Here is a 26,378-nt window from a genome sequence, read left to right as displayed (position 1 = left end):
TTGTTCAAGACGGTTTGCCTCTTCTTACAGTCTGTGTAAGGTCAAATAAATACAGTTGAATTATTGTTTTAACTATATGTACCTTTAACTTTCAGCTGCCGTCCGCTGCAGGTTGTTTTTAACCATTATTTGGACGAATGTTTTTTGGATGCATCGGTCTTTGTATAGTGACTTGAATGTGTTGTTGCATAACTGTTTTTTTGATGCATCGGTCTTTGTATAGTGACTTGAATGTGTTGTTGCATTACTGTTTTTTGGATGTATCGGTCTTTGTATAGTGACTTGAATGTGTTTTTGCATAACTGTTTTTTGGATGAATCGGTTTTTGCATAGTGTATGTATTTTTTGGGATGCATCGGTCTTTGTATAGTGTATGTGTTTTTGCATAACTGATTTTTGGATGCATCGGTCTTTGTATAGTGTATGTGTTTTTGCATAAGTGTCTTTTGGGATGTATTGGTCTATGTTGGGCATTTGTTTACGTGAATGTAATTTTTCTGTTATTAATGACCTTCGCTGAAATGGCCCGGTAGCTCAGTTGGTAGAGAGCACTGTACTTGTGATCCGCGGGTCACGTGGTCAAAACCGGGCCCTGACGGACACACGGTCAACTTTATTTTTTTTTTATTATTCTCTTTATTTATATAGCGCCTTATCCGAAGTTCAAAGCGCTTTATGCCGTGTGAGATGGAATTTTTTACACAATATATCACGCATTCACATCGACCAGCAAACCTCAAGCCTGTTAGGCGAATGTTCATCTTTCGCGGCCTTTATTCCAAGTCACACGGGTATTTGATGGACATTTTTTATCTATGCCTATAGAATTTTGCCAGGAAAGACCCTTTTGTCAATCGTGGGATCTTTAACGTGCACACCCCAATATAGTGTACACGAAGGGACCTCGGTTTTTCGTCTCATCCGAAAGACTAGCACTTGAACCCACCATCTAGGTTAGGAAAGGGGGGAGAAAATAGCGGCCCGACCCAGGGTCGAACACGCAACCTAGCTCTCGATTCCGAGCGCAAGTGCGTTTCCACTCGGCCACCCAGTCCAGACTCAGAGACTCCATGTTCCAACCCCGTGTCACCATTGTGGCACGTAAAAGACCTCGGTCATTCTGCCACCAGTGCAGGTGGCTGACTACACCTATACTGTATAGACACGCACACACCTGGCTAGCGCGACTCTGTTGCTGCTAGCGTTCAACCGGGAGGAAGCGCCCCGAATTTCCCAGCGATGGGACATTGAAGTAAGGCCAAACAAAAATATCTGTTGGTTTAGGGTATAAAGGTGACCAAAAAAGATAGGATCGGTAGTTCGGCTTTATTTAATTATTAAAAAAAATAAAAAAATCTTCAAATGTTGTCGATTTTAAAAGAGGTAACTTCTCTTAGTCTCGGTATGGTTCGCAAAATGTGCCAATTTTTTTTTTTTTTGTAGAAAAGAATTTTTTTTAGGGTTGGCGGAAAAACATAGGGTCGGTCGGGTTACCCTAAACCAACATATATTTGTATTTGGCCTAATGAAAATGTAAGTGAAAACAGACAGTTTGTGTTACGGGGACAGTCGACAAAGCGTTGTCCCGACTGGACTTTGGAGTTACTCCACAGGGACAATCACTTGTTTTGCTGACGCATTGTGCATGAAACATTGAAAGTGAAAGTGTTTTTCATTTGTTGGCAACACAAAAGAAGCGTTGCAAATTGCATCAGTGTTATGCAGTGGGTTTATTGAATCGAAGAATTTCGTGCTCAGCTGCCATTGCGCGTATGCATGGACAGCACAAACAAATGCACGAACAAAAGTAATAAAACAAAAACTCACACAAAAGCGCGAATAAATACAGAATTGTGTCTTTATGAATAAAACTTGAGTGAACAGAAACAAAGAAAAAGAAAAACAAGTCGCGTAAGGCGAAATTACTACATTTAGTCAAGCTGTGGAACTCACAGAATGAAACTGAACGTAGTCCGCCGCTAGTGCAAAAGGCAGTGAAAGTGACGAGCCTGTTTGGCGCGGTAGCGATTGCGCTGTGCTTCATAGCACGCTTTACTGTACCTCTCTTCGTTTTAACTTTCTGAGCGTGTTTTTAATCCAAACATATCATATCTATATGTTTTTGGAATCAGGAACCGACAAGGAATAAGATGAAATAGTTTTTAAAACGATTTCAGAAATTTAATTTTGATCATAATTTTTATATTTTTAATTTTCAGAGATTGTTTTTAATCCAAATATAACATATGTATATGTTTTGGGAATCAGAAAATGACGAAGAATAAGATGAAATTGTTTTTGGATCGTTTAATAAAAAAAATAATTTTAATTACAAGTTTCCGATTTTTAATGACCAAACTCACTCATTAGTTTTTAAGCCACCAAGCTGAAATGCAATACCAAACCCCGGCCTTTGTCGAAAATTGCTTTGCCAAAATTTCAATCAATTTAATGGAAAAATGAGGGTGTGACAGTGCCGCCTCAACTTTTACAAAAAGCCGGATATGACGTCATCAAAGGTATTTATCGAAAAAATGAAAAAAACGTCCGAGGATATCATACCCAGGAACTCTCATGTCAAATTTCATAAAGATCGGCCCAGTAGTTTAGTCTGAATCGCTCTACACACACACACAGACAGACAGACACACACACACACACACACACACACACACACACACACACACACACACACACACACACACACACACACACACATACACCACGACCCTCGTCTCGATTCCCCCCTCTATGTTAAAACATTTAGTCAAAACTTGACTAAATGTAAAAAGGCACAAGAAAAGAACAGACAAAAGTGCGAACAAATATTGTAATGTCTCTATCAGTAACACACACACACACACACACACACACACACACATACACAAACACACATACACAAACACACACTCACGCACACACACACACACGCACACACACACACATACATACACACACGCGCACACATACACACATACATACACACTGTGACATACACATACACACACACACACACGCACACACACAAACACACATACAAACACACATACAACCACACTGATTTAATGAAATTTGCAAAGCACAACAATTTTGCTTTGTGCGTATGTGTGTGCGTGCGAGTGTGTGTGCCCGTGCGCGCGCGTGTTCGCGTGCATAAGTGTTTCCAGGTTCATAGAAGAGCGACAGGAAAAAAAATAATTATAGTACAACACAAACACACGACGCTAGTTGCAAACACTTTAACACACTCCAAGAGATGGAAAGCGCTAATTCATTTTCACTGTCATCGTTAAACTGTTTGCTTGCAACGGAAAAAAACATCGCCACACAAACAAAGCATATTCCCTCAAGCGTATCAAGTTTCCCCAATGAGACTGACATTCATTTTCCTGACGCAAATTACCGCATGAAATTGTCAGCGTTCTCCTTTTTCTAGCAAGAAAGCAAACTGATGTGTGCCTTGCAAGATTTATCAGCGTTATAAAAACAGTTCAGTCGAAGCACAGGTATGTGGTCGTAAGTAATTTTGTGCAGACTTGCAAAAACATGTAGCCTTTGCATGATGGCGGAAAAGAATTACACGAAAAGCAAAGAACGTGCGAATGAATTCAAAATAATCCATGATAGTTACAGAATGGTGCATGCATTGACAGACAAACAGACAGGCTGACAGAGACAGCAGACAGACAGACGGCAGGTAGAGAGACAGACAGGACGATAGACAGACAGACGGCAGACAAACAGGCAGGCTGACAGAGAGACGGCAGGTAGAGAGACAGACAGGACGATAGACAGACAGACGGCAGACAAACAGACAGGCTGACAGAGAGACGGCAGACAGACAGACGGCAGGTAGAGAGACAGACAGGACGATAGACAGACAGACGGCAGACAAACAGACAGGCTGACAGAGAGACGGCAGACAGACAGACAGCAGGTAGAGAGACAGACAGGACGATAGACAGACAGACGGCAGACAGGCTGACAGAGAGACGGCAGACAGACAGACGGCAGGAAGAGAGACAGACAGGACGATAGACAGACAGACGGCAGACAAACAGACAGGCTGACAGAGAGACGGCAGACAGACAGACGGCAGGTAGAGAGACAGACAGGACGATAGACAGACAGACGGCAGACAAACAGGCAGGCTGACAGAGAGACGGTAGACTGACATACAGACAGACGACAGACAGGATGACAGACAGACAGATGGCAGAGAAACAGTAGGAAGATAGGCAGACAGACAAAACAGATACATAGACAGACAAAGACAAAAAGTAAGACAGAGGGACACCAACACACACGCACGCCGACAAACAGACTGACAGACAGACGCACGCACGCACTCACGATCACACACACACACACACACACACACACACACACATTCATACACACACACACACACACACACACCACACACACACACACACACACACACACACACACACACACACACACACACACACATACACCACACACACACACACACACACACACACACACCACACACACACACACACACACACACACACACACACGAAGATGGATGTTCTTGTTTCCTGCACGGTTGAGGATATCGTTCACTTCTTCTGATTATTTTGCGTGTGTTTGTCCTTTCTGATTTGGGTCATCAGAATCTTGCAATTTACCCGTTAATTACGCTAATGAGATCGGCGTCACCAAGGTGACATCACTACATCACTTTTACGCTGAGAATTGAAACAGAACAGGTCGTAAAGTTGTCCTTGGTAAAATCAACAAGAAATCCCTTAAATAGCAGTTTGCACTCGGAAAGAAGCAAATTGCCCTTCTACTAAATTTAGTCCGTGTGGGTAAATCAATTTGACTGTCACCTGAAATAGCGAGATGTTTTTATCGTTGCTATCAACAGCGCTACGTTTGAAAACAGTGAAGACAAAAGAGCGATAGTGCTTAATTATCGACTGTCTTTAAACAACGGGTGTACAGTCTGCCGCTGGCACAGTCTTGAAGACGTTTGTTTTCTGTCGCTCCGTGTTTGTGTGTGTGTGTAGTGTGTGTGTGTGTGTGTGAGAGAGTGCTGTTGTGTATGTAGGCTACGCGGTCTGCGTGTGTGTGCGGCTGTGTGTGTGTACGTGTGTGTGTGTGTATGCGTGTGTGTGTGTGTGTGCGCGTGTGCGAGTGTGTGTGTGCGTGTATGTGTGTGTGTGCGTGTATGTGATGTGTGTGTGTGTGTGCGTGCGTGTGTACGTGTGCGTGCGTATATGTGTGTGTGTGTGTGTGCGTGTGTTTGTCAGTGTTTGCATCAGTATCCTTTCCCCATCTCTCTCCCCCTCCCCCCGTGTCATGTCTAATTACTGTGTCATGGAAACGATGCTGCATTGGGCTCAGCCAAAAATAGGATTAATTGATTTTCGATGTCTCCGTTGGGTGAAAGAATAGTCAGCGTAAGGCGTTGATTCCTGACTCATCTTCTTAGACGAGAAGCTAAATGGTGCGAGGTGTTGAATTAATTGATTGCTCGTTCGTATTGGTAGGGGTGGTCAGTTTGAGTAATCAACGTTCGATTCATCTTCTGTGTGCTTGATGGTATTGAGAGGATGAGGGGGAAAGGGAGAGAGAGAGAGAGAGAGAGAGAGAGAGAGAGAGAGAGAGAGAGAGAGAGAGAGAGAGAGAGAGAGAGAATTAGAGAGAATTAGAGAGAGTGAAACAGAGAGAGAGAGAGACAGACAGACACAGAGGGAAAAATAGAGAAAGAGAGAGATTTTTGTTTTGTTTTGTTTGTTTGTTTGCTTAACGCCCAGCCGACCACGAAGGGCCATATCAGGGTGGTGCTGCTTTGACATTTAACGTGCGCCACACACAAGACAGAAGTCGCAGCACAGGCTTCATGTCTCACCCAGTCACATTATTCTGACACCGGACCAACCAGTCCTAGCACTAACCCCATAATGCCAGACGCCCGGCGGAGCAGCCACTAGATTGCCAATTTTAAAGTCTTAGGTATGACCCGGCCGGGGTTCGAACCCACGACCTCCCGATCACGGGGCAGACGCCTTACCACTAGGCCAACCGTGCCGGTCTATAGAGAGAGACAGTGAGACAGACAGACCGACAAACAGACAGAAACACACATACACACAGAGATGGTACACAAGCTGGAGGATGCACCGATATAGCGATACGTGTCCGTTAAACGAGGATTTACCTGCACAGCGATACGTGTTTGGACAGGTCAGGTGACACAGACAGACTGTCAGATAATGGAAGATAAGGCCGGCGCCCACACTTTTGAAGACGCGCAGAGCTCAAGGTCGCTGAGAATCTTTAGAAGATGAGACAGAGCGCTATTTTTAGATCTGAGAAGGCTTAGTAGTTTATTAATACAGCGCTTGCTTCCCTCAGTTTCTTAGATCAAGGTCGTTGATTTCGTTGTATTTTGTTGCTTTTGGAACATTGCATAATGAAAATCAGCAAATGAAATCAAAATTGAGATTTGTAAATTTTGTTTGTTTGTTTGTTTGTTTGTTTGTGTGTTTGCTTAACGCCCAGCCGACCACGAAGGGCCATATCAGGGCGGTGCTGCTTTGACATATAACGTGCGCCACACACAAGACAGAAGTCGCAGCACAGGCTTCATGGCTCACCCAGTCACATTATTCTGACACCGGACCAACCAGTCCCAGCACTAACCCCATAATGCCAGACGCCAGGCGGAGCAGCCACTAAATTGCCAATTTTAAAGTCTTAGGTATGACCCGGCCGGGGTTCGAACCCACGACTTCCCGATCACGGGGCGGACGCCTTACCACTTGGCCAACCGTGCCGGTATAGATTTGTAAATAAATGTACACAAGACAGGATGGGTTAAAGCCATAGTCTATCCTTAAAAACAGAAAGTAGAATTCAAATGCATGCTTCGGTCACTTGAAGTGTCCCAAATTGAAAAGATTGACAGCATTGACAAAGACCCGATTGAAACCAGGGCGGTATTAGAGCTCGAAAATCAATTTTGTTTTTTAATTCATCCATTCCTTTAGTTTTGTTTTCACAAATAGTGCATGTTTGAAGAATGAAATAAGAGGACACAAAAAAGAGAGAAGAAGAGGACGATGGCTTGTTCTTTTTGTACATGCGTTTGTGTGTGTGTGTGTGTGTGTGTGTGTGTGTGTGTGTGTGTGTGTGTGTGTATGACAGTTATTGTGTGTGTGTGTGTGTGTGTGTGGGCATGCGTGTGCGTGTGTTGTGTGCGTGCATGTGTGTGTGTGTGTGTGTGTGTGTGTGTGCGTGCGTGCGTACATACGTGCGTGTGTGTCTGCATGCATGCCCTATTACTATATAAAGAAGTAAAACATAATTGAGGGGAAGAAAAACACACACATTCTTCTTGCAAGGTACCCACTAACCAACCGGTTGACCTATTTCAAAGCATGGTTAACCATGGAGTACCATTAAACCCTAATTAGCTCCACTTAGAGTTCAGTGCACAGTACCAGTACTCTTGTGTCACCCCACCTACGCACACACATCCTGTCATCTTTGTTTTCACACTGCGTTTCCAAAGCAGTTTAATGCACGGGTGAAAGACACTCCTTTCCGTGTGTACGCCCATGGCGTTAACATTGGATGCTGCTTCTTCTTCTTCTGCGTTCGTGGGCTGAAACTCCCACGTACACTCGTGTTTTTTGCACGAGTGGAATTTTACGTGTATGACCGTTTTATACCCCGCCATTTAGGCAGCCATACGCCGTTTTCGGAGGAAGCATGCTGGGTATTTTCGTGTTTCTATAACCCACCGAACTCTGACATGGATTACAGGATCTTTTTCGTGCGCACTTGGTCTTGTGCTTGCGTGTACACACGAGGGTGTTCGGACACCGAGGAGAGTCTGCACACAAAGTTGACTCTGAGAAATAAATCTCTCGCCGAACGTGGGGACGAACTCACGCTGACAGCGGCCAACTGGATACAAATCCAGCGCGCTACCGACTGAGCTACATCCCCGCCCCGGATGCTGCTTAAAAAGGATGTTGGCTCCTTGCGATAAACAGAAATATTGCTATTTCATATGTTACGTGGATTTCCATTGGTCAATTGGGCAAAACTGAGATCAGCGCAAGAGTGATATCGACGACAGTTCCGTCGATATCAGTTTTGATATCGACGACCTCTTTATTGCTTCCCCACTTCAAAAACAAAAACACCTAAATTTAAAAACAAACAAATATATATGAAAATGCAATTATCCCAGAATTTAGTTGAGCAAGTGACTAAAGACTTTTTGAAAGGAAAGACATTTCAAAATAATGAAAAGTACAAGAAAAGAGTGAACAAAAAGAAATAATAATCAGAGGGAGGGATATGGAACAGCCAAAACTGAGACAAATACTTTTGTAATTTCTTTACAGTAAATACAAAATGTCCAGAGAATTAGAAATATATCTAACATTGACTGACTGTGTGATGATATCGTCTGCTATTGGTCTGTTTCGACAGTGATATCAAACTCTCGACCTCCGATCTCGAATTAGATATCACTGTCTCAACAGACCATAGCAGAAGATATCATCACACAGTCCGTCAATATTGGGTACTCTTGTGCCATAAAACCTGTAAACGCCCCTCTCCGTCTATCTTACGGTGTGTGTGTGTGTGTGTGTGTGTGTGTGTGGGGGGGTGTGTTTCTGCGTCAGTGTGCGTCAGTGTGCGTCCGTGTGTGTGTGTGTGTGTGTGTGTGTGTGTGTTTGTTTGGGTGTGTGTATGCGTGCGTGCCTACGTGCGTGTGTACTAGCGTGCGTGAATGCGAATGAGTGCGTGCGTGCGTGATCAATGGGCGTCCCGTGTGCGTGTCAGTGTGCGTCCTGGTGTGTGTGTGTGTGTAATGAGTCATTCCCACAAAATTTGTGATTCTCTTCCGTTATACATTCTATCCATTGACCTTTACCTATATACACTGACGTAAATCTATACTTCTCTTCGGCCACTGGTCCCCATTCTGTAGCAGCAGCGTCACAAAAGATGAAAATCCCTATTGATCTCTCCCCAAAGCCGGACAAAGCACCATCTCTACCGATAACATCAGCTAGCACGCTGATAAAAACCAACAACAACGATTCCTACCTTCCTGTGATGTGTTGGCTGGCAACTTTTGCGACTGCCGCTCACTTATTAGAAGATAACGAAAGTTCCAATACTGTCTTTTTTTGCAGCGAAGTTGGCGGAAGAGCGGAAATGTCAGCGTGTAGGAGGTAATCCCTGATGAGCGATAAAGAACAACAGACGGGCGGACATTTTGCGTCACCTTGTCCAAACCATCGCGATGTATTCATTGCCGATTGTCGTGCGTGCGTGGTTGCAAATTGTCAGTCTCGCGGCAGTCAACGAAGCGTGCGCGCGCATCCTCGCATCCACTGAGCTATAGCGGATCCAGCGCCCGCGTGCACTGTGGCGTCACGGGATATGCACGCCGGCGCATGCGCGGCCAGTGTTTTTGCTATCTCTTTCCTCTGTGGCTCGGCCGGGGAAGGGGGAATGGCAGATAATTGGTAGGCGAAAGAGAGAAGCTAAGGGCTTTGGCCTGAAGGTGTAGTAGAAATGGAAGTGACAGGTGTTGTTGGGACAAAGGGAAAGGAGGGTGGGGGAGGAGAATGACAGGTAAAATGTGGACCAGGGGGGTGGGGGTGACAGGGGGGTGGGCCGGGTGACAGGGGGAAAGGTGAGGGTGGCAGCCTGGGGAAAGGAGGGCGGGAAGGGACGGTGTGTGTGTGTGTGTGTGTGTGCGTGCGTGTGTGTGTGTGTGTGTGTGCGTGCGTGTGCGTGCGTTCATGCGCGAGTGTGTGTGTGTGTGTGTAAGTATGTGTGTGTGTGCGTGCGTGTGTGTGTGTGTGTGCGTGCGTGCGTGTGTGTGTGTGTGTGTGTGCGTGCGTCAGTGTGCGTGCGTGTGTTCATGCGCGAGTGTGTGTGTGGGTGTGTGTGTGTGTGTGTGTGTGTGTAAGACGGTATATGTGTGTGTGTGTGAGTGTAAGTATGTGTGTGTGTGTGTGTGTGTGTGTGTGTGTGTGTGTGTGAAAGAGATCATTCATCTCAGCATTGCGGACAATGGAATTATCCCTCCTCCGTCCCAAGAAAGGAAAAGGCGCTGATATAGCAGAGCAGATTTAAGATCCGTTATCTGATGTTACTATGGAAATACCGTGTTCTTTCTTTCTTCCTTTCTTTCTTTTCTTCTTGCTTTCTTGTTTTTTGTTTTTTGTTTTCTGATTCTTTTCTTCAGTCCTATATCTTTTAACAGGAGGTGCACAAAACGGTTGAAGCTTGAACAACAACTTGAACAAACAAACAACATTTTAACCAGATAAAACACACTATTATGGACTTCAACAACATTTCAACACAAAATTGAATAGATCCCGAATCAATAACCAATTAGGCTGAAGGGACAAAAAAAAAACCAACCGGTGTAACACGAAATTTTTACTCCACGAAAAATTTACTCCGGAGTAAATATTTCGTACGAAATTCTTACTCCGAGTACACTTTTCGTACGAGAAAAGAACTCCCCAAGGCACGAAAAAATTACTCCCTCCACGAAATTTTTACTCCCCATTTTTTTAACTTCCAGTAAAAATCTCGTACGCAAAAATGGGATGCGGGCGAAGGGATAATGCCAATAAGTGATCTCGCGCACACGAATGTCGCGCTACCCTCCTTCCACCCCTTCCACCACCAAGACTAACAGGGGACAAGGGAGTAAAAATTTCGTACACCTGGCATGGGAAGTTAAATTGCTCGTGTTGGGGTGAAGTTATTTATTCGTTATTTATTCGTCAGGGGAGTAACATTTTTGTACGAAATGTTTACTCGGAACTCACCTGTCTTGGGGAGTAATTTTCTCGTGCAATGGGGGAGTGCTTTTTTCGTAAAGGGAGTAAGTCTTTCGTACGAAATGTTTACTCCGGAGTAAAAATCTCGTGGGAGTAATTTTCTCGTGTTACACCGGCAACAAGTAATGGTGCATGCAGACAGCTTGAGTGGTTATTAAGTACACATAAACCACACCCTTGCTTCAATGGTTTATTCTTGGCTTCGCTAAAAATATAGCAATTCATTCAATCTAAAAGAATTCTTGTTTTATTGTAGAGTTCATTGCTATTTTATCGATACGACACAGAAACACAGGTTATGCCAAGGGTCGCAACTGTCTGGCCTCATTCAGTTATAATTGGTTATATCCCTCGTGCAAATTAATTTGAGTAATCAAACCACATTTCCCCGAATGTAGTGTAGGCCCTATGTCGATTTTATCTCCTTACCTTTAATGTTCTCTTTCTTGTTATCACCATCGTCATCTCTGTACTTGTGTGAGTGTGCGTGTGTGTGTGTTTGTGTTTGTGTGTGTGATGTGTGTGTGTGTGTGTGTGTGTGTGTGTGTGTGTGTGTAGTATGTGTGTGATGTGTGTGTGCGTGTATGAGTGTGTGTGTGTGTGTGTGTGTGTGTGTGTGTGTGTGTGTGTGTGTGTGTGTGAGTGTGTGCTCGCGGGTGCGTGTGTGTTCAAGACAGAAATAGTTATTTAGATTAAGTAAATAATATCTGAATAAGATACGTATGTCTAAATTTAACAACAAGAAAACAAACAACAAACGCGCACAATAGTTTCGGGCGGAGGAGGGAGGGAGGGAGGGAGGGGACGCTGATTGTTCAAAAAGAACTTCAGGGGGGGGGGGGGGGAGGGGGGAGCAGTTGCCAGGGGCTCGATAGCCTAGAACAATACCAAGTACCGTATACACGGTGATGAAACCAGACCCAGTAGTAAACAAACCATTAAGAACAACCCAGGGAAAAGCGACTCTGTTACGGCACATATTGTCGCCCCTGCATATATTGTCGCCGGCGACAATATGTGCCGGGACGACAATATGTGCCGTCTTAGGCGGCACATATTGTCGCCCCTGCATATATTGTCGCCGGCGACAATAAAAAAAAGCGACCTTGGCGGCTCATATTGTCGTGTGTGTGTGTGTGTGTGTGTGTGTGTGTGTGTGAGAGAGAGAGAGAGAGAGAGAGTGAGAGAGAGAGAGAGAGAGAGAGAGAGAGAGAGAGAGAGAGAGAGAGAGAGAGAGAGAGAGAGAGAGGGAGCACGCACGCACGCACGCACGCACGCACACACACACACGCACACACACAAAAAAGCACATACATACACTTATACACACACACACACAGACACACACACACACTGAAACACACACAGACACACATTCACACAGACACACATTCACACACACACACACACACGTACACACGCTCGTGCGCACAGACTGACAGAGAGACACACAGACACACAGAAACACACACACACACACACACACACACACATAAACACACACACATAAACACACACACACACACTACACACAGACACAGACACATTTTCGAATAGAAGATAAGCCCACGAGCGGCAGACGACAATATATGCAGGGGCGACAATATGTGCCGTAACAGACTCCGCGTTTCCGCTACCACCTGCACCACCACCAGCACCACCGTAATTGCCATCTAAGCCACTACAACCACCCAAACTCATTATCAAGTGTTACATCAAGGCCACAAAGGAGAAAGGCGACCCACATTCATTTTTCCAACTGTCGCCTGAGTGGCGGTTGGCGTGCGATCACTTTACGTTTCGACAGATACAAACCTAAGGTGCTACAACGTACGCGCGCACTATGGAATCACTTACTGTGAGCTTCTTCTCTCAACAAACAATGTATTCGTCTGTCTGTGGGTGTTTGTCTCTGTCTTTGTCTGGCTGCACAGTTCCAAATGTCTGTTGCTGTCTCTCTATATCTGTGCGATTGTGTGTGTGTGAGTGGTTGTGTGTGTGTGTGTGTGTGTGTGTGTGTGAGAGAGAGAGTGTGTGTGTGTGTGTGTGTGAGAGAGAGAGTGTGTGTGTGTGTGTGTGTGTGACAGAGAGTGTACGTATGTGTGTATGTGTGTGTGTGTGGCGGGGGTGGGGGTGGGTGTGTGTGTCCATCTCTCCCTCTTTCTCTCTCTCCCTCTCTCTCTTTCCCTCTCTCTCTCCCCCTCTCTCTCTCTCTCTCTTTTTCTCTCTCCCTCTCTCTCTCTCTCTCCCTCCCTCCCTCTCTCTCTCTCTCTCTCCCTCCCTCTCTCTCTCTCTCTCTCTCTCTCTCTGTCCGCACTCTTCCTCTGTCTCGATCCTGGCCTTTCTTATGCCTCTCAGTTCTGGACAGGAGAAGTCGCCCGAAAATCGGCGAAGCAACTCTACTCTTTACACAGCGACAATTTGGTGCCGATATTGTCCTGACTAAATCGATCAGAAGTTTTCAAATAGCCTGTTAAAAATCAGTCATGTGAACAGCATTTGAAAGCAAATGCAGTCATTGTCGTCACGTCGCTTTGCAAGTTACGCTATTAAACCCCGCTACTGATGCAACGCCGTGCGCGCGCTTGTTGTAGCCGCTGCAGCGCGAAAGAAGCGCGTGCGTCGTGTTTATTGATTAGCTGTCTGATGCGTTGTCACCCAATACACATGTAACGATGTAGGGTTTACGCAAACGTTGTCGCCGTCAGCGTATGGCTACCTGCACCAATTCTGTCCCAGATTTTGTTGGTGTTCAGAGTAAAATGTTTCAGGTAATGCGGATTGTAAAGTGTATGATTTTTTTTATGAATGACAGTTGTGGAACAAATATTGTTGTCAAAGTTTGCGTTTGAAAAAAGCTCAGACAGACATACAAACAATTTAGACACAATCACACACACACACACACACACACACACACATTCACACATACACACACACACACACACACACACACACACTCACCCCCCACCCCCACCCCCGACACACACAAGCATTACACACTAAACAAATCAACGACACTCAGATCTAGTTACCCATATTTCTTTATTTTAGTTCTCATCGCATCACCTGCCGTGGATTTTGTCAAACTCTCTGCTCAGTTTGCGCATGATGCCTTGTATGGAGAGTTTCTTGTTGCGCTGTTTCACCCTCCGTATGTTCTCTCGGACATAGCGTGCGAAGCTGTCGCCTCTCGCCGAGGGCTCATGGACAGTGGTCCTTGAGCTGGTCTTAGAGTCGCCGCTCTCTTTCATCAGCTGGAAACGACCACCGCAGAGACCGCAGACGTTTTTTTTCGTGTCGAGAGAATCCGTGTGACGCCCGACCCTGGTGGACAGAGAGAGAACTGTCAGTTTGAATTTAAAAAAAAACCAGAAAGGTATCTTGTTGGAACGTTTAATTATTGACAAAACAAAACGTTACGTTCACAGATATTTCCACCCAGCGGTTCTGTAAGTGCACAGAGAAACAAACACTAATTACACACACAACTTATCGGACAAAATGTTCAGCTGCTTGCAGTTCTGAGCCAAGAAAATGATTCCACGAAGTACGAGAGCTGTTTAAAATCAAATGCCAAGTCTCTCTCGTGAAATCAGTTTAACTCACCATCTCAGATCAGACCAGGATTGTACATGAGATAAGACCATCCCTCCACTTGGTCACATAACAAAACTCATACTGCTGTTGATAGTGGGACTTTTTAGATAACTTCAGGTTGCACAAGCTGCCGCATGGTGGCTTTTTATGACATTAATCTATCAAACAAATTCCAACTGAGTACATAGAGCACCCAGGCTGTTCATTGTTGGTACGTGACCAAGTGGAGAGATGGTACGTGACCAAGTGGAGAGATGGTCTTAACCGACGTACAAACCTGGTGAGGTCAGAGAAGGTGAACCGAACCGTTTTCGCGAGAAGGCACAGTCCTTTCCTTATGAACGATTCGGCTGAACCATCGCAGACCAGCCAAGACTTTTACATTGGTTAAAGGTCCTTGTCTACATTTTTACACCGAAATCGCCATTTGACCATTAAAATGCAGAGACTATTATCTACAATTATCAACAATACACCCCCTTTCGACCAGGAAAGACGAAGCCAGTGTAGCCGTTTGAAAATTCATTGTAGTATTCCAGCGCAGTGCTTATAGTAGGATATCCTTATTTGGAAAATGCCAAGCGCAAAACTCCTCTCAAATCCCGTGCATTTCGTGAGTTTAAAAAAAAGCGTGGACAGCGCTCCAGTGTCAAACTGTTGCTGCACTTGTTTGGGCGTGGCTATAAGCACAGTGACATGATTTTGATTGGTTAGTATTTTTAGGCAAAGCACATGTTCTCAGCAAACAGAAAACAAAATATTGGAAGCGTGAGTCACGCTACCCAAAAATAAATTTTTTTTACATATACTTTTTTTTCTATAACTGTTTTCCCCATGGTTCATTCATCATTTGACATAATTTAGTATCGAAATCTAACCATAAGATTATTGAAAAAAAACAAAAATGTAGACGACCACCTTTAAGGCTACCCGCCCACTTTGACACAGACCAACATCACCAGGCTGGGTCCCTTCTGTGCATCGTGACATTTCGTTATAAATTAATTTCTCAACTGACACTAGCAGCAGTCTGTAGAGCTTATTCATAACAAACTTAAAGCGCTCTGGGCTTGTCACCACGAGGTTTACGCGCTATATAAGTAATCGTTATTATTATTACATTATTATTATTATCTTTTGGGAGGAGGAGGGTGGCCTTTGTAGCTGTGCGAGAGTATGCGAACGACTGTGTATGACAGTGTAAATAGCCTATCCTCTTTTTCTCACCCCCACCCCAGAGGGGGTTACAGAGACACATCTCTGGCCTCCTCACCTGATCCCCTTCCCATGCCTCTGTAGACAGAGGGTGCCATAAAGGCGTTGATGAATAAACCGACATAAAGTCGCAGCCCTGTACATATGTTTTTAACCGGCCAGTATAGGTCCTAGGGAGGACCGGGTTTGCTTTTCGCCAGTTGACTAGCCGCCGAATCCACAAGTACGTAGAGGGTGCCTCAGCTTCTCCACCACGACCCTCCTTGGTCTGACACTCACTCCTTTGCCATGATCAGTCGGATGCCACTTTTCACAATTTTATTCTAAAGTACCAACAAATCAAATCAATTCCCTTCCGGAATAGCAACGTTCCACGTTTCTTGAATACAAAAGCATTTCTGCCTCGGAATGAAAGAATAAATCTCTACAATCGTGTATCTCCTGCAAGGAATTGATTTTAAATCCTGTTCTTCCAGCATTTCCATTACGGAAAGTAAAAGTTTTTGTTTTTTTTTGTTTTTTTGTTTTTTTGTTGCTCATCTTCACCCAGGCACACATCGTAGAGCTTCGGCTCTGATATCTTTGACCCAAATTGCTCTAAGCAGAGAGGTCGTTAAACTGTATTTTCGTCGATTACACCCCCAGTATAGGGGTGTGTATAGGTTTCGGTCGATGTGTTTGTTTGTTTGTTTGTGTGTTTGTTTGTTTGTTTGTGTGTTTGTTTGTGTTCGCAAGTAGATCTCAAGAATGAACGGACCGATCGTCACCAAACTTGGTGAACAGGTTCTATACATTCCTGAGACGGTCCTTACAAAAATTGGGACCAGTCAAACACACGGTTAGGGAGTTATTGGTGGACTATAGTAGGCCCTATGAGGGGGCATCTTCGGATATTCCCGGCGTTCTGTTACTATTTTTAGAAGATCACCGCAGTGTCCAGAACGTAAATTGGACCCGTAAATTATCCTCACTGTAAAAGTGCAAAGGTCGAATCAATTTATAGCCACGCGAAAAATACACTCTCATCTATCTCTATATATTTATACAATAGATATAGATATATATATATATATACGGCTTCTCTGTGTGTGTGTGTGTGTTTGAGTGTGTCTGTAGAAAACACCTGTGTATTGCACAGTTCTGTTTGTGATGTGGTACCTAGGGCGTCGTCGACAAGTATGGGACTCGACATGATATGATCAGGAATGGCATTATGGCACCTGAATCATGTTCGTGCTAAGGACGGGGGTGTTTTTCCTACCTTGGAGGAATTTCTTGTTATTATTATTAACTTCTGATTCAGCAAGCAGTCAGGGTGTTGATTAGTGGTATGTGTCCACGTACAGGGATGGTCTTGTCATACGCAGAAGCCTGGCCAGATATGGCGAGCCCAACTATTTCCACGGGGAGAACTGTGCCGATAAAGAACGTTTTTAGCTGCCACAAAAGTGCCGCAAGTCGCTGAGAGCCATACCAAGCCATTCAGTAAATACGTCGGCCTAACGATATCCAAACTGGAAACAAAAGGCTACAAATGAAGCACCTCATGAAATAGGCATCAAAGTTGTAACACTAAAGGTGTGGTACCAGGGCTGTGGTGTGCGAACCGAAAGTAGGTGCCACCCAAACGGGAGAGAACAAACCGCGGGGTCTGATTGGTTGAAATCACAACAAATCTCCATGTCAACCAATCCAACACAGCGGCTGGCTCCCGCCCGAGTGGTCACTTTTTCATGCAGCTCAGCCCTGGTGTTAAACTAAACTGAGGTGCGTTACCTGTTGCTACACTTGGTGCAGCGGTAGTTAAACTGTTTACGGATGATGTAGGTGTGGAAGCTGTTGATTGGAGGCAGGTCTGGATGTATCCGGTGAGCTCTCTCCGCCCTGAAACACATCACCGTCATCAGCGTATAGATACGGCGCTCATCACAACAAACACCTACAACAACACGCAGTCAGAAATCAAAGTCTTTAAAAAAAAAAAAAAAAAAAAAAATAGTTCCAATTCACTCTGCAAAAACATGTCGCGCCTTATTCCAAGATGCCGAGAAAACGTTAGAAAAACGCTGAGAAATGTTACCGTTCAAAAAAAGACCGTTTCAACAAATGAATTATACCTATTACAAATTCATCTAGAGCTCTCCACTACATGTATTGGTAAATAAGACATGCATGCTAGTAGACTGACAGAAGGGAAAAGACCCACAGGGCAGGACCTAGTGTACGAGAGGGAGGGGCTTCCAAAATGAGGCAGGAGTACAGGGGTACAGGGGTACAGGGGATGGCAAGCCAGGGGTGCCGATCAAATTTCGCATTTGAAAGGGGTATAGTATTTTAGCTCTCTCCTTGAAAAACAGTTACATTTGCCGAGTAAGAAGGTGGGGAGGGGCTTCTGAACCCCCCCTCCCTAAATCCAGCTCTGACATGCATGCTATTAGAACTGACAGGAAGAAAGGGTCATGAACCAGAATTGGAAGTTTTTGCCGTGGTCAGTATGTTGAACGCCGTCAAGAACCCAGGTAGCAGCATGACACATCTCGTGGAGCAGCGTGTCACGCACCCTATCTGTGGAACACATGACACATGTAAGTACAGCGGAACCCTCCACATGACACATATAAGTACAGTGGAACCCCCTAAATGACACATATAAGTACAGCGGAACTCCACGTTATGTTTACCTGTAGTGTCACAGATCGTGTTGGACAGGTGAATGTATGTAAGCCACTCTCTTGTCCCGAAAAGGGCATACCCCCCCCCCCCCCCTCACTCCAAGTGTCCTGTCTTTCTTCCAGTATATTCAAATTGCAACAATTCAAACAAGGAACATGATTGGCTATCGTTGTACGTTATGTACGTATACCTGTAGTGTCACAGATCTTGTTGAACCGGTGAATGAAATCCTCCCCCCCCCTCCCCCCGCCCCGCCTCATTCCAAGTGTCCTGTCTTACTTCCAGTATATTCAAATTCGGAAACAATTGAAACATCGAACATGATCGGTTATCGTTGTACGTTATGTTTACCTGTAGTGTCACAGATCTTGTTAGACAGGTGAATGAAGGCCACCCTCTGGTCTCCTATAGTGGCCTGCAGACACCTGCCCGCTGTGGTCAAGAGGCGTTTGTTCCAGTGTACTGCTAGGTTGGGTGGCAGCTGGACAAAACAACACATTTCAGGATAATCAGTGTTAAGGCTGTCCTTAATTCAGACCAAAGTCGACTTCGCGAAATCTTTCTAACAAAACCTCAGTGTCGAAGCTTCACGGTGCAGCCAGCTATGCTTCTTGTACTTCGCAAAGTAAACTTCGCCCATTTAAAAACAAGAAGGGCAAAGCCCATACGACTCACATGCTTGACCTTGACCTTTACATGACCTTGACCTTCAGGGTCAAGGTCAAATAACTAAACCTAGCAATGACATCATACACTAAGAACTGCTTTACACATTTTTCCTACCAAAATACATGTGACCTTGACCCAAGATCCAGGTCATCCAAGGTCATGCAACACAAAGCTGTTAATTCAAGACATAGGAAGTACAATGGTGCTTATTGGCTCTTTCTACCATGAGATATGGTCACTTTTAGTGGTTCACTACCTTATTTTGGTCACATTTCATAAGGGTCAAAGTGACCTTGACCTTGATCATATGTGACCGAATGTGTCTCATGATGAAAGCATAACATGTGCCCCACATAATTTTTAAGTTTGAAACAGTTATCTTCCATAGTTCAGGGTCAAGGTCACTTCAAAATATGTATACAATCCAACTTTGAAGAGCTCCTGTGACCTTGACCTTGAAGCAAGGTAAACCAAACTGGTATCAAAAGATGGGGCTTACTTTGCCCTATATATCATATATAGGTGAGGTATTGAATCTCAAAAACTTCAGAGAAAATGGGAAAAATGTGAAAAATAGCTGTTTTTTAGACAACATTTATGGCCCCTGCGACCTTGACCTTGAAGCAAGGTCAAGATGCTATGTATGTTTTTTGGGGCCTTGTCATCATACACCATCTTGCCAAATTTGGTACTGATAGACTGAATAGTGTCCAAGAAATATCCAACGTTAAAGTTTTCCGGACGGACGTCCGGACGGACGGACGGACGGACGGACGACTCGGGTGAGTACATAGACTCACTTTTGCTTCGCATGTGAGTCAAAAATCAGTAAATAAAAAAAATAAAAAAAATACCTGCGCTTAGAACTGTACCCACGGAAAACGCGCGATATAAGCCTCATATTGATTGATTGATTGATTAATTGAGACTTTAACTTGAGTCTGAACTTGACTTCGCGAAGTCGTTTTACAGAAAATGTCAGTGCAAGTTTTGTTTAGCGAGTGGACATGCATGCACCCACCTTATCGCTGAAGACGGTCCGGTTGAAGGTCTGGAAGTAGAAGGCCGATAACTCTCGTCGTTTGTCCGGACATTTTAAGTCGTCTGCACTTAGCTGGATGTTTGGTATTCTGTAAATTGTAAGATACGAAAGTCAGGAAAGAAACTTTGATATCTTCATGTGTAAGATTGGATTTTTATTTTATGTTATTTCATTTATTTATTTGTTTAGAGCGAGAGAGGCTGGAGCAACTGACAGACTCGCTCAGACGGTTTGAAGCATGCCAATCTTTCCAAAAAACTTCAAATGAGAGAGAGAGAGAGAGAGAGAGAGAGAGAGAGAGAGAGAGAGAGAGAGAGAGAGAGAGAGAGAGAGAGAGAGAGAGAGAGAGAGAGAGAGAGAGAGAGAGAGAGAGAGAGAGAGAGAGAGAATGACAATGAAAATTCTGTATTTAACGAGGGTTACAGAGTAAGCTGTGATCTGTTTTTTTGCATCTGGCCCTCGCTCTACAGAGGAATTTATCAAAAATTAAGAAAGCATTAAAGTTATGTACATAAAATGCATTGAATAGAGCGAAATTGCGAGTTAATTTGATGAGAGAAACAAGAAGGGCAAAGCCCATACGACTCACATGCTTTACACATTTTTCCTACCAAAATACATGTGACCTTGACCCAAGGTCAAGGTCATCCAAGGTCATGCAACACAAAGCTGTTAATTCAAGACATAGGAAGTACAATGGTGCTTATTGGCTCTTTCTACCATGAGATATGGTCACTTTTAGTGGTTCACTACCTTATTTTGGTCACATTTCATAAGGGTCAAAGTGACCTTGACCTTGATCATATGTGACCGAATGTGTCTCATGATGAAAGCATAACATGTGCCCCACATAATTTTTAAGTTTGAAACAGTTATCTTCCATAGTTCAGGGTCAAGGTCACTTCAAAATATGTATACAATCCAACTTTGAAGAGCTCCTGTGACCTTGACCTTGAAGCAAGGTAAACCAAACTGGTATCAAAAGATGGGGCTTACTTTGCCCTATATATCATATATAGGTGAGGTATTGAATCTCAAAAACTTCAGAGAAAATGGGAAAAATATGAAAAATAGCTGTTTTTTAGGCAACATTTATGGCCCCTGCGACCTTGACCTTGAAGCAAGGTCAAGATGCTATGTATGTTTTTTGGGGCCTTGTCATCATACACCATCTTGCCAAATTTGGTACTGATAGACTGAATAGTGTCCAAGAAATATCCAACGTTAAAGTTTTCCGGACGGACGGACGTCCGGACGGACGTCCGGACGGACGGACGGACGGACGACTCGGGTGAGTACATAGACTCACTTTTGCTTCGCATGTGAGTCAAAAAGGATAATAGAGCGGATTGCACTGAAGCAACCAAGTTTAAAACATGCATGCTCTTAGTCTTAGACATACACTGCAAAACAAAAAATCAATCAAACAAGCAATACATAGCATGCACATCACGAGTCTAATTGGTTGTTAGCTTTTACATCCCTTCAACTGAAAAGGCTATACAGTATACGGGACTCCCTATATATTAGTTTGTGTATTGTATCAAAAAGGGTCTATTATACCAAAACCGGGGGAGGGGCATGTGTATTACAAAAACATGGGTATCTTTTCAGACAAATTACATTTATTTTGACTTCATTTAATCAGACATTTATCTACTCTTAAAACATGTCTGCTGGTAGTTTGCAGAAAGGTTGGAAGTGAGTTCCAGAGACTGCTACCTGAATAAACTAAACTGAACTTGAACAGGTTCAATCTCATAAATTGTCGTGAATTTCTCAAAATTTTGTTAAGGGACATGTGATTAAGCTCAGTCCATTCAACTGGTTTAGACTTTTTTGCAGTGATTCTGATAAACGATTTAAATTGGTGTTACTAGAATCTGTGCAAAACGTTCGCACAAGTTTTCAAAATGAAGGGGCGGGTCATTTATGTATATAAAGAAGAGCAGAGGGCCTAATACTGACCCTTGTTGCATCCCATATCGTACAGCCTGCATACTTGATACCGAGGCGTTTGCGTGCACAGTTTGTTGCCTGTCACTGAGAAAAGAACTAATAAGACAGACAGAAAGAAAGACAGACAGACAGATAGACAGACAGACAGCCACACAGAAAGACGGACAGACGGACAGACAGACAGAGAACAACCTGTTCTTGGTCAGAGAGCTTGTGAGGAAGGGGAGAGTAGCGGAGGCTCTGAGGAGGGCGAAAACGACACTTAACATCTTGCATGGTTCCCTCCCCTCTTTTCTGTGTCCTTTGAAAACTTCTGCACAACGCATAGTGGCCACAAGCCAGATGATGAGTGTTACTCTCTGTCAGTTCAATCGCCGCTCCACACGACGTCAAATCAGAGACAAAGTACACCTCGGTCAGACCTGGAAACCCCTGTTTTGCATTTGGAGTATTTTCAAACAAACTTGGCGTATTTTCGGAAAAATGAGTGTACTCCACACAACATTTGAACATCGATAATTCAAACATGCTTCGCACGCGTCCGTTGCACCGTTAATTAGGTTTACCAATACATTTAACATAAATACTTCTTTCAATGTGTAATGAAAAAATCTGTAATCATTGATCAAATGCAGTGCTATAAAGTTATTTTAATCATTGAAAGGAAAAAAAACCAAAAAAACAACAGTCTTAAAACTTTTTCTCGTCGTATTTTTTTTCCACCGATTGCCGTACTGATCGTATTTCAGGCAATCAGGCGTACAAAATACGACGAAATCGTATGGGTTCCTAGGTCTGCTTGATGCTAGAAAAAACAGTCGCCTAAAGGGAAATATGAAAATGGGAAACTTAATCTACGTACATCATAAGCACGAAAAAAAAGTCAGTTTTAAAGGATATCTATATGTACCGAATATGTCGTGCCGAATTCACGTAATTGCCGAATTCGCGAAATCGGCAACATTTTTGCCCATTTCACGTAATCGGCAAAACGCTGCCTATTACGCGAAATCGGCAGCGTTTTGCCGAAAACGCGTAAATGCGTGTAAAATGTGCCCATTTTGCCAAATCGGCAGCCCGTTTTTGGCTTTAAAGTTCTCAAATGCCTGGGGTGTCATTACACTTAAACAGCTAGATACTCGAAAGGATAAATGTTGCAATAATCGATAAGCTATGGCAAGTTATGGCAAAAAGTGTAGTTTTCGTGCATTACCGGAGTTATGCTGGACACAGACCAACACAGACCATAAAACCACAATAGGAAGGTAAAGCAATGTTAATGCAATGTTCTGGTGACAAAAAAAGTAACAGACTGGCTGTCACTTTTGTGAAATGGACACATTTTAGGAGCCTTTACGCATTTTCGGCAAAACGCTGCCGATTTCGCGTAATAGGCAGCGTTTTGCCGATTACGCGAAATGGGCAAAAATGTTGCCGATTCCGCGAATTCGGCAATTCCGTGAATTCGGCACGACATATACATGTTTTACTCTATGTGTAAAGTACCTTTTCAAAAGTAAGCAGCGAATTGTGGATGTGTTATTAGACAAGCTTATAAGAACGAGAAGTACATTCGAACCTGTCTATACCGAACAACTAAAGAACAACGACCAAAACTCAGTGGTCCTTTAAGTCAGGAGGTCGCCATGGAAAGGTGAATCAGTTATATAGAGGAAAAACTCGTCTAGTATCCCTTGGAGGGGTCGTTGTGAGCAGGTGGTCTCGTTCGACAGTTAGTCGCAAGGGCAGGTTCGATTGTATTATTTTATTCTTCATTTGTTTGATAAAACACAATGGCATTGTTGTGTTCGGTGAACCTCACTTTTCTGGCAGGAAAGTTGCGTTTTCCCTTCGCTATGAGTATGAGTGCCTCAGTGACGTCAGTTATCTTTGAGGAAGAAATCTTCATAATTGTTATATTTTACGTGAGAAATTTCGCCGATGAGGTTCTGATTGGGGTTATACTAAAAAGGTGTTCCTGTGTTCGAGAAAATATCGTTTTCATTTTGTTCCCTTCATTTGTATTCTCTTTTATCTATTATCTCATCCCTCGGAAATTCGGGTCACTTCTTCCCAGTGAAAAGCTAGCAGAAACAAGAGTCGCGCTAGCCAGGTGTGTACGTGTTTAGCTGTAATCAGCCACCTGGGCCGAGGATGCACGAGAAAGCTACCAACCGGGTGAGAGTCAGCCGCGCTGTTGGATACACCAGTTAACAGTTTCGGCGTCATCTTGAACACGCGGCCAGTACAACTGGCCTTGACACGGAACGATTCAAGGGGGGCAATCTCAAGTCATCTGAAAGAGGGAAATCCAAACGCAATCCGCCTTGTTCGATTTTATGGGCTTGGACGATAGAGAAAAATAAGAAAAGCAAAAGCTGGAGTCCAGTCTGGACGAAACTGCTATCAAGAACGCAGAATGGATTTTTTCTGAGGTTTTTTTTTTAGCCGTAAGCGCCATTTCTCATTTCGAATTTATCATAACTTCTGTTCACCGCAGTGAAACCAACAAAGGGGCCTCACTCTGGAAGAGTTTCCTGCTCCGATAAACATGGCGCTTACGGCTAAAAAAAACTCAGAAAAAATCAATTCTGCGTTCTTGATAGCAGTTTCGTCCAGACTGGACTCCAGCTTTTGCTTTTCTTATTTTTCTCTATCGTCCAAGCCCATAAAATCGAACAAGGCGGATTGCGTTTGGATTTCCCTCTTTCAGATGACTTGAGATTGCCCCCCTTGAATCGTTCCGTGTCAAGGCCAGTTGTACTGGCCGCGTGTTCAAGATGTTTCGGCGTTTACATGGAACGAAGAAGGAAAGCGGAAGAGGAAGACGTACAAACATACTCGCAAAAAACGATCTGCGCACGCGTTCAAATCAACGGGGAAAAAAGGAAAATCGCGTGTTTGTGTGCCCGATGTAATTCTTAGAACCTTTACACTCTTTCTTCGAACACTCAAAAGCAACTTCAGGGCTGGAAGACTACAAAATTGCACTTTCTGCCGACTGAATCTTCGCTTTCTCAAATCAACAGGAACAGGAAGAAGAAGAAAAAACTCTCGACAAAACGATCTGCGGATGCGCATACACCAGTTAACAGTTTCGGCACTTACATGGTACAAAGAAGGAAAACTCACGTGATACCCAAAGCGATTCTGGTTGGACGAGAAATTTCGACGAGTAACCGCTGCATCGTCTGCTCAACGTGATGGAAGCAATTGAACGGGACGGTGTGTTTTCCTCTACGTTATAACAAAAACCTCACGTTACATCCAAATTAGCGATGGCGTTAACATGCTGTGTTATTGGTTGCAGTAATGGGAGTAACCGACTTATCGGAAGATTGCAAAATTCATTACGTGCCTCGACGGTCGTTAGTGTGTGGTTGCGAACCACCATTCAGGTGGGCATTTGTTATCGCCTGTGTGTCGTGTTTTGACAAACTTTTAGTACGACTGATGTGAGCCGAATTTATTGGTGAAAGTTCAATGAATGCAAAAAGGTATGCCAAATAGTAGTGTGTCATGTTTCCTTTGCGTTGGGTTGTGGTGAAGTACACAGCGGTTATCTGTTTGCGAGTTGCCTGGAACACGGATTTTTAATAACATCTCTTGATCTTCACATATTTTGTCATGTGAATAAGAACAGAACAAGTTCGTCAAACATATTTCTTATTTTATCTGCATTGAATGAATTTACAACGTCCTTCTTGTTAATTGTTTATTCATAAAGACTACTTGTACTGAAGAAAATGTTTCCCCCTTTCAACGGGTGGAGTAGTGCGCCGGAGTAGTGTCCCTTGCGTAGAGACGTGGGCGAATAACACGATCTGCGCATGCGGTGAAATCAACCGGAAAAGGAAAAAGACATAAACATGCCGAAAAACGATATGCGCATCACCCGGAAAAGGAAATAGGTCGAATCTGCTCGCGATAAAAGAAGTGCGCATGTGCGAGATCTAAAATGGCCGCGGTACTGTTAACTGGTGTATTTTCTCAAACACAGGAAAACAGAAGAGGAAGAAGAAGCAAAAGTGCTCGTAGAAAAAGATGTGCGCATGTGCGAATCTAAAATGGCCGCGGAACTGTTAATCGGTGAATTGAGATTTGTTGTGATTTCAACAAATCCGACCCCAGGGCCGGATCTGGGGGGGGGGGGGGGGGGTTCCTGGGGTTCCGGAACCCCCCCCCCCCCCTCCCTGGCCATCCAATGTACCTCTCAGAGAAAAAAAAATGTGGACTTTGGACCCCTGCCTTCAGTTGGAACCCCCCCCCCCTCAAACGAACTTGGTCCGGCCCTGGACCCCACGGCTTGTTCTCACCCGTTTGGGTTTCACCCACTTAGTTTCGCTTCGTGC

General features: G+C 44.0%; 1 protein-coding gene across 2 annotated transcripts in view; it reads right to left on the bottom strand.

Annotated features, from left to right (window-relative positions):
- Positions 1-13,894: 13,894 nt before the first annotated feature.
- The window catches only part of LOC138973800 (germ cell nuclear acidic protein-like), a 13,264-nt gene continuing 780 nt past the window's right edge, over positions 13,895-26,378 (bottom strand). Inside the window, exons 2-7 of one of the 2 annotated variants that reach the window (XM_070346510.1) lie at positions 22,036-22,110; positions 20,047-20,155; positions 18,708-18,837; positions 18,149-18,248; positions 17,460-17,567; positions 13,895-14,195 (exon numbers count right to left, since the gene is read on the bottom strand). In XM_070346510.1, the coding sequence (XP_070202611.1) occupies positions 13,934-14,195; positions 17,460-17,567; positions 18,149-18,248; positions 18,708-18,837; positions 20,047-20,155; positions 22,036-22,067 (741 nt within the window). In that variant the 5' untranslated portion in view covers positions 22,068-22,110 and the 3' untranslated portion in view covers positions 13,895-13,933. Of the gene's footprint in view, positions 14,196-17,459; positions 17,568-18,148; positions 18,249-18,707; positions 18,838-20,046; positions 20,156-22,035; positions 22,111-22,218; positions 22,340-26,378 lie in introns of both variants that reach the window. The other variant, XM_070346509.1, reaches the window with a different exon arrangement.

This window comes from Littorina saxatilis, linkage group LG8 (genome assembly GCF_037325665.1).
Source record: "Littorina saxatilis isolate snail1 linkage group LG8, US_GU_Lsax_2.0, whole genome shotgun sequence".
Lineage (NCBI taxonomy): Eukaryota > Metazoa > Mollusca > Gastropoda > Littorinimorpha > Littorinidae > Littorina > Littorina saxatilis.
The sequence above is the reverse complement of the archived record's forward strand: the minus strand, read 5'-3'. Positions and strand labels throughout refer to the sequence as shown.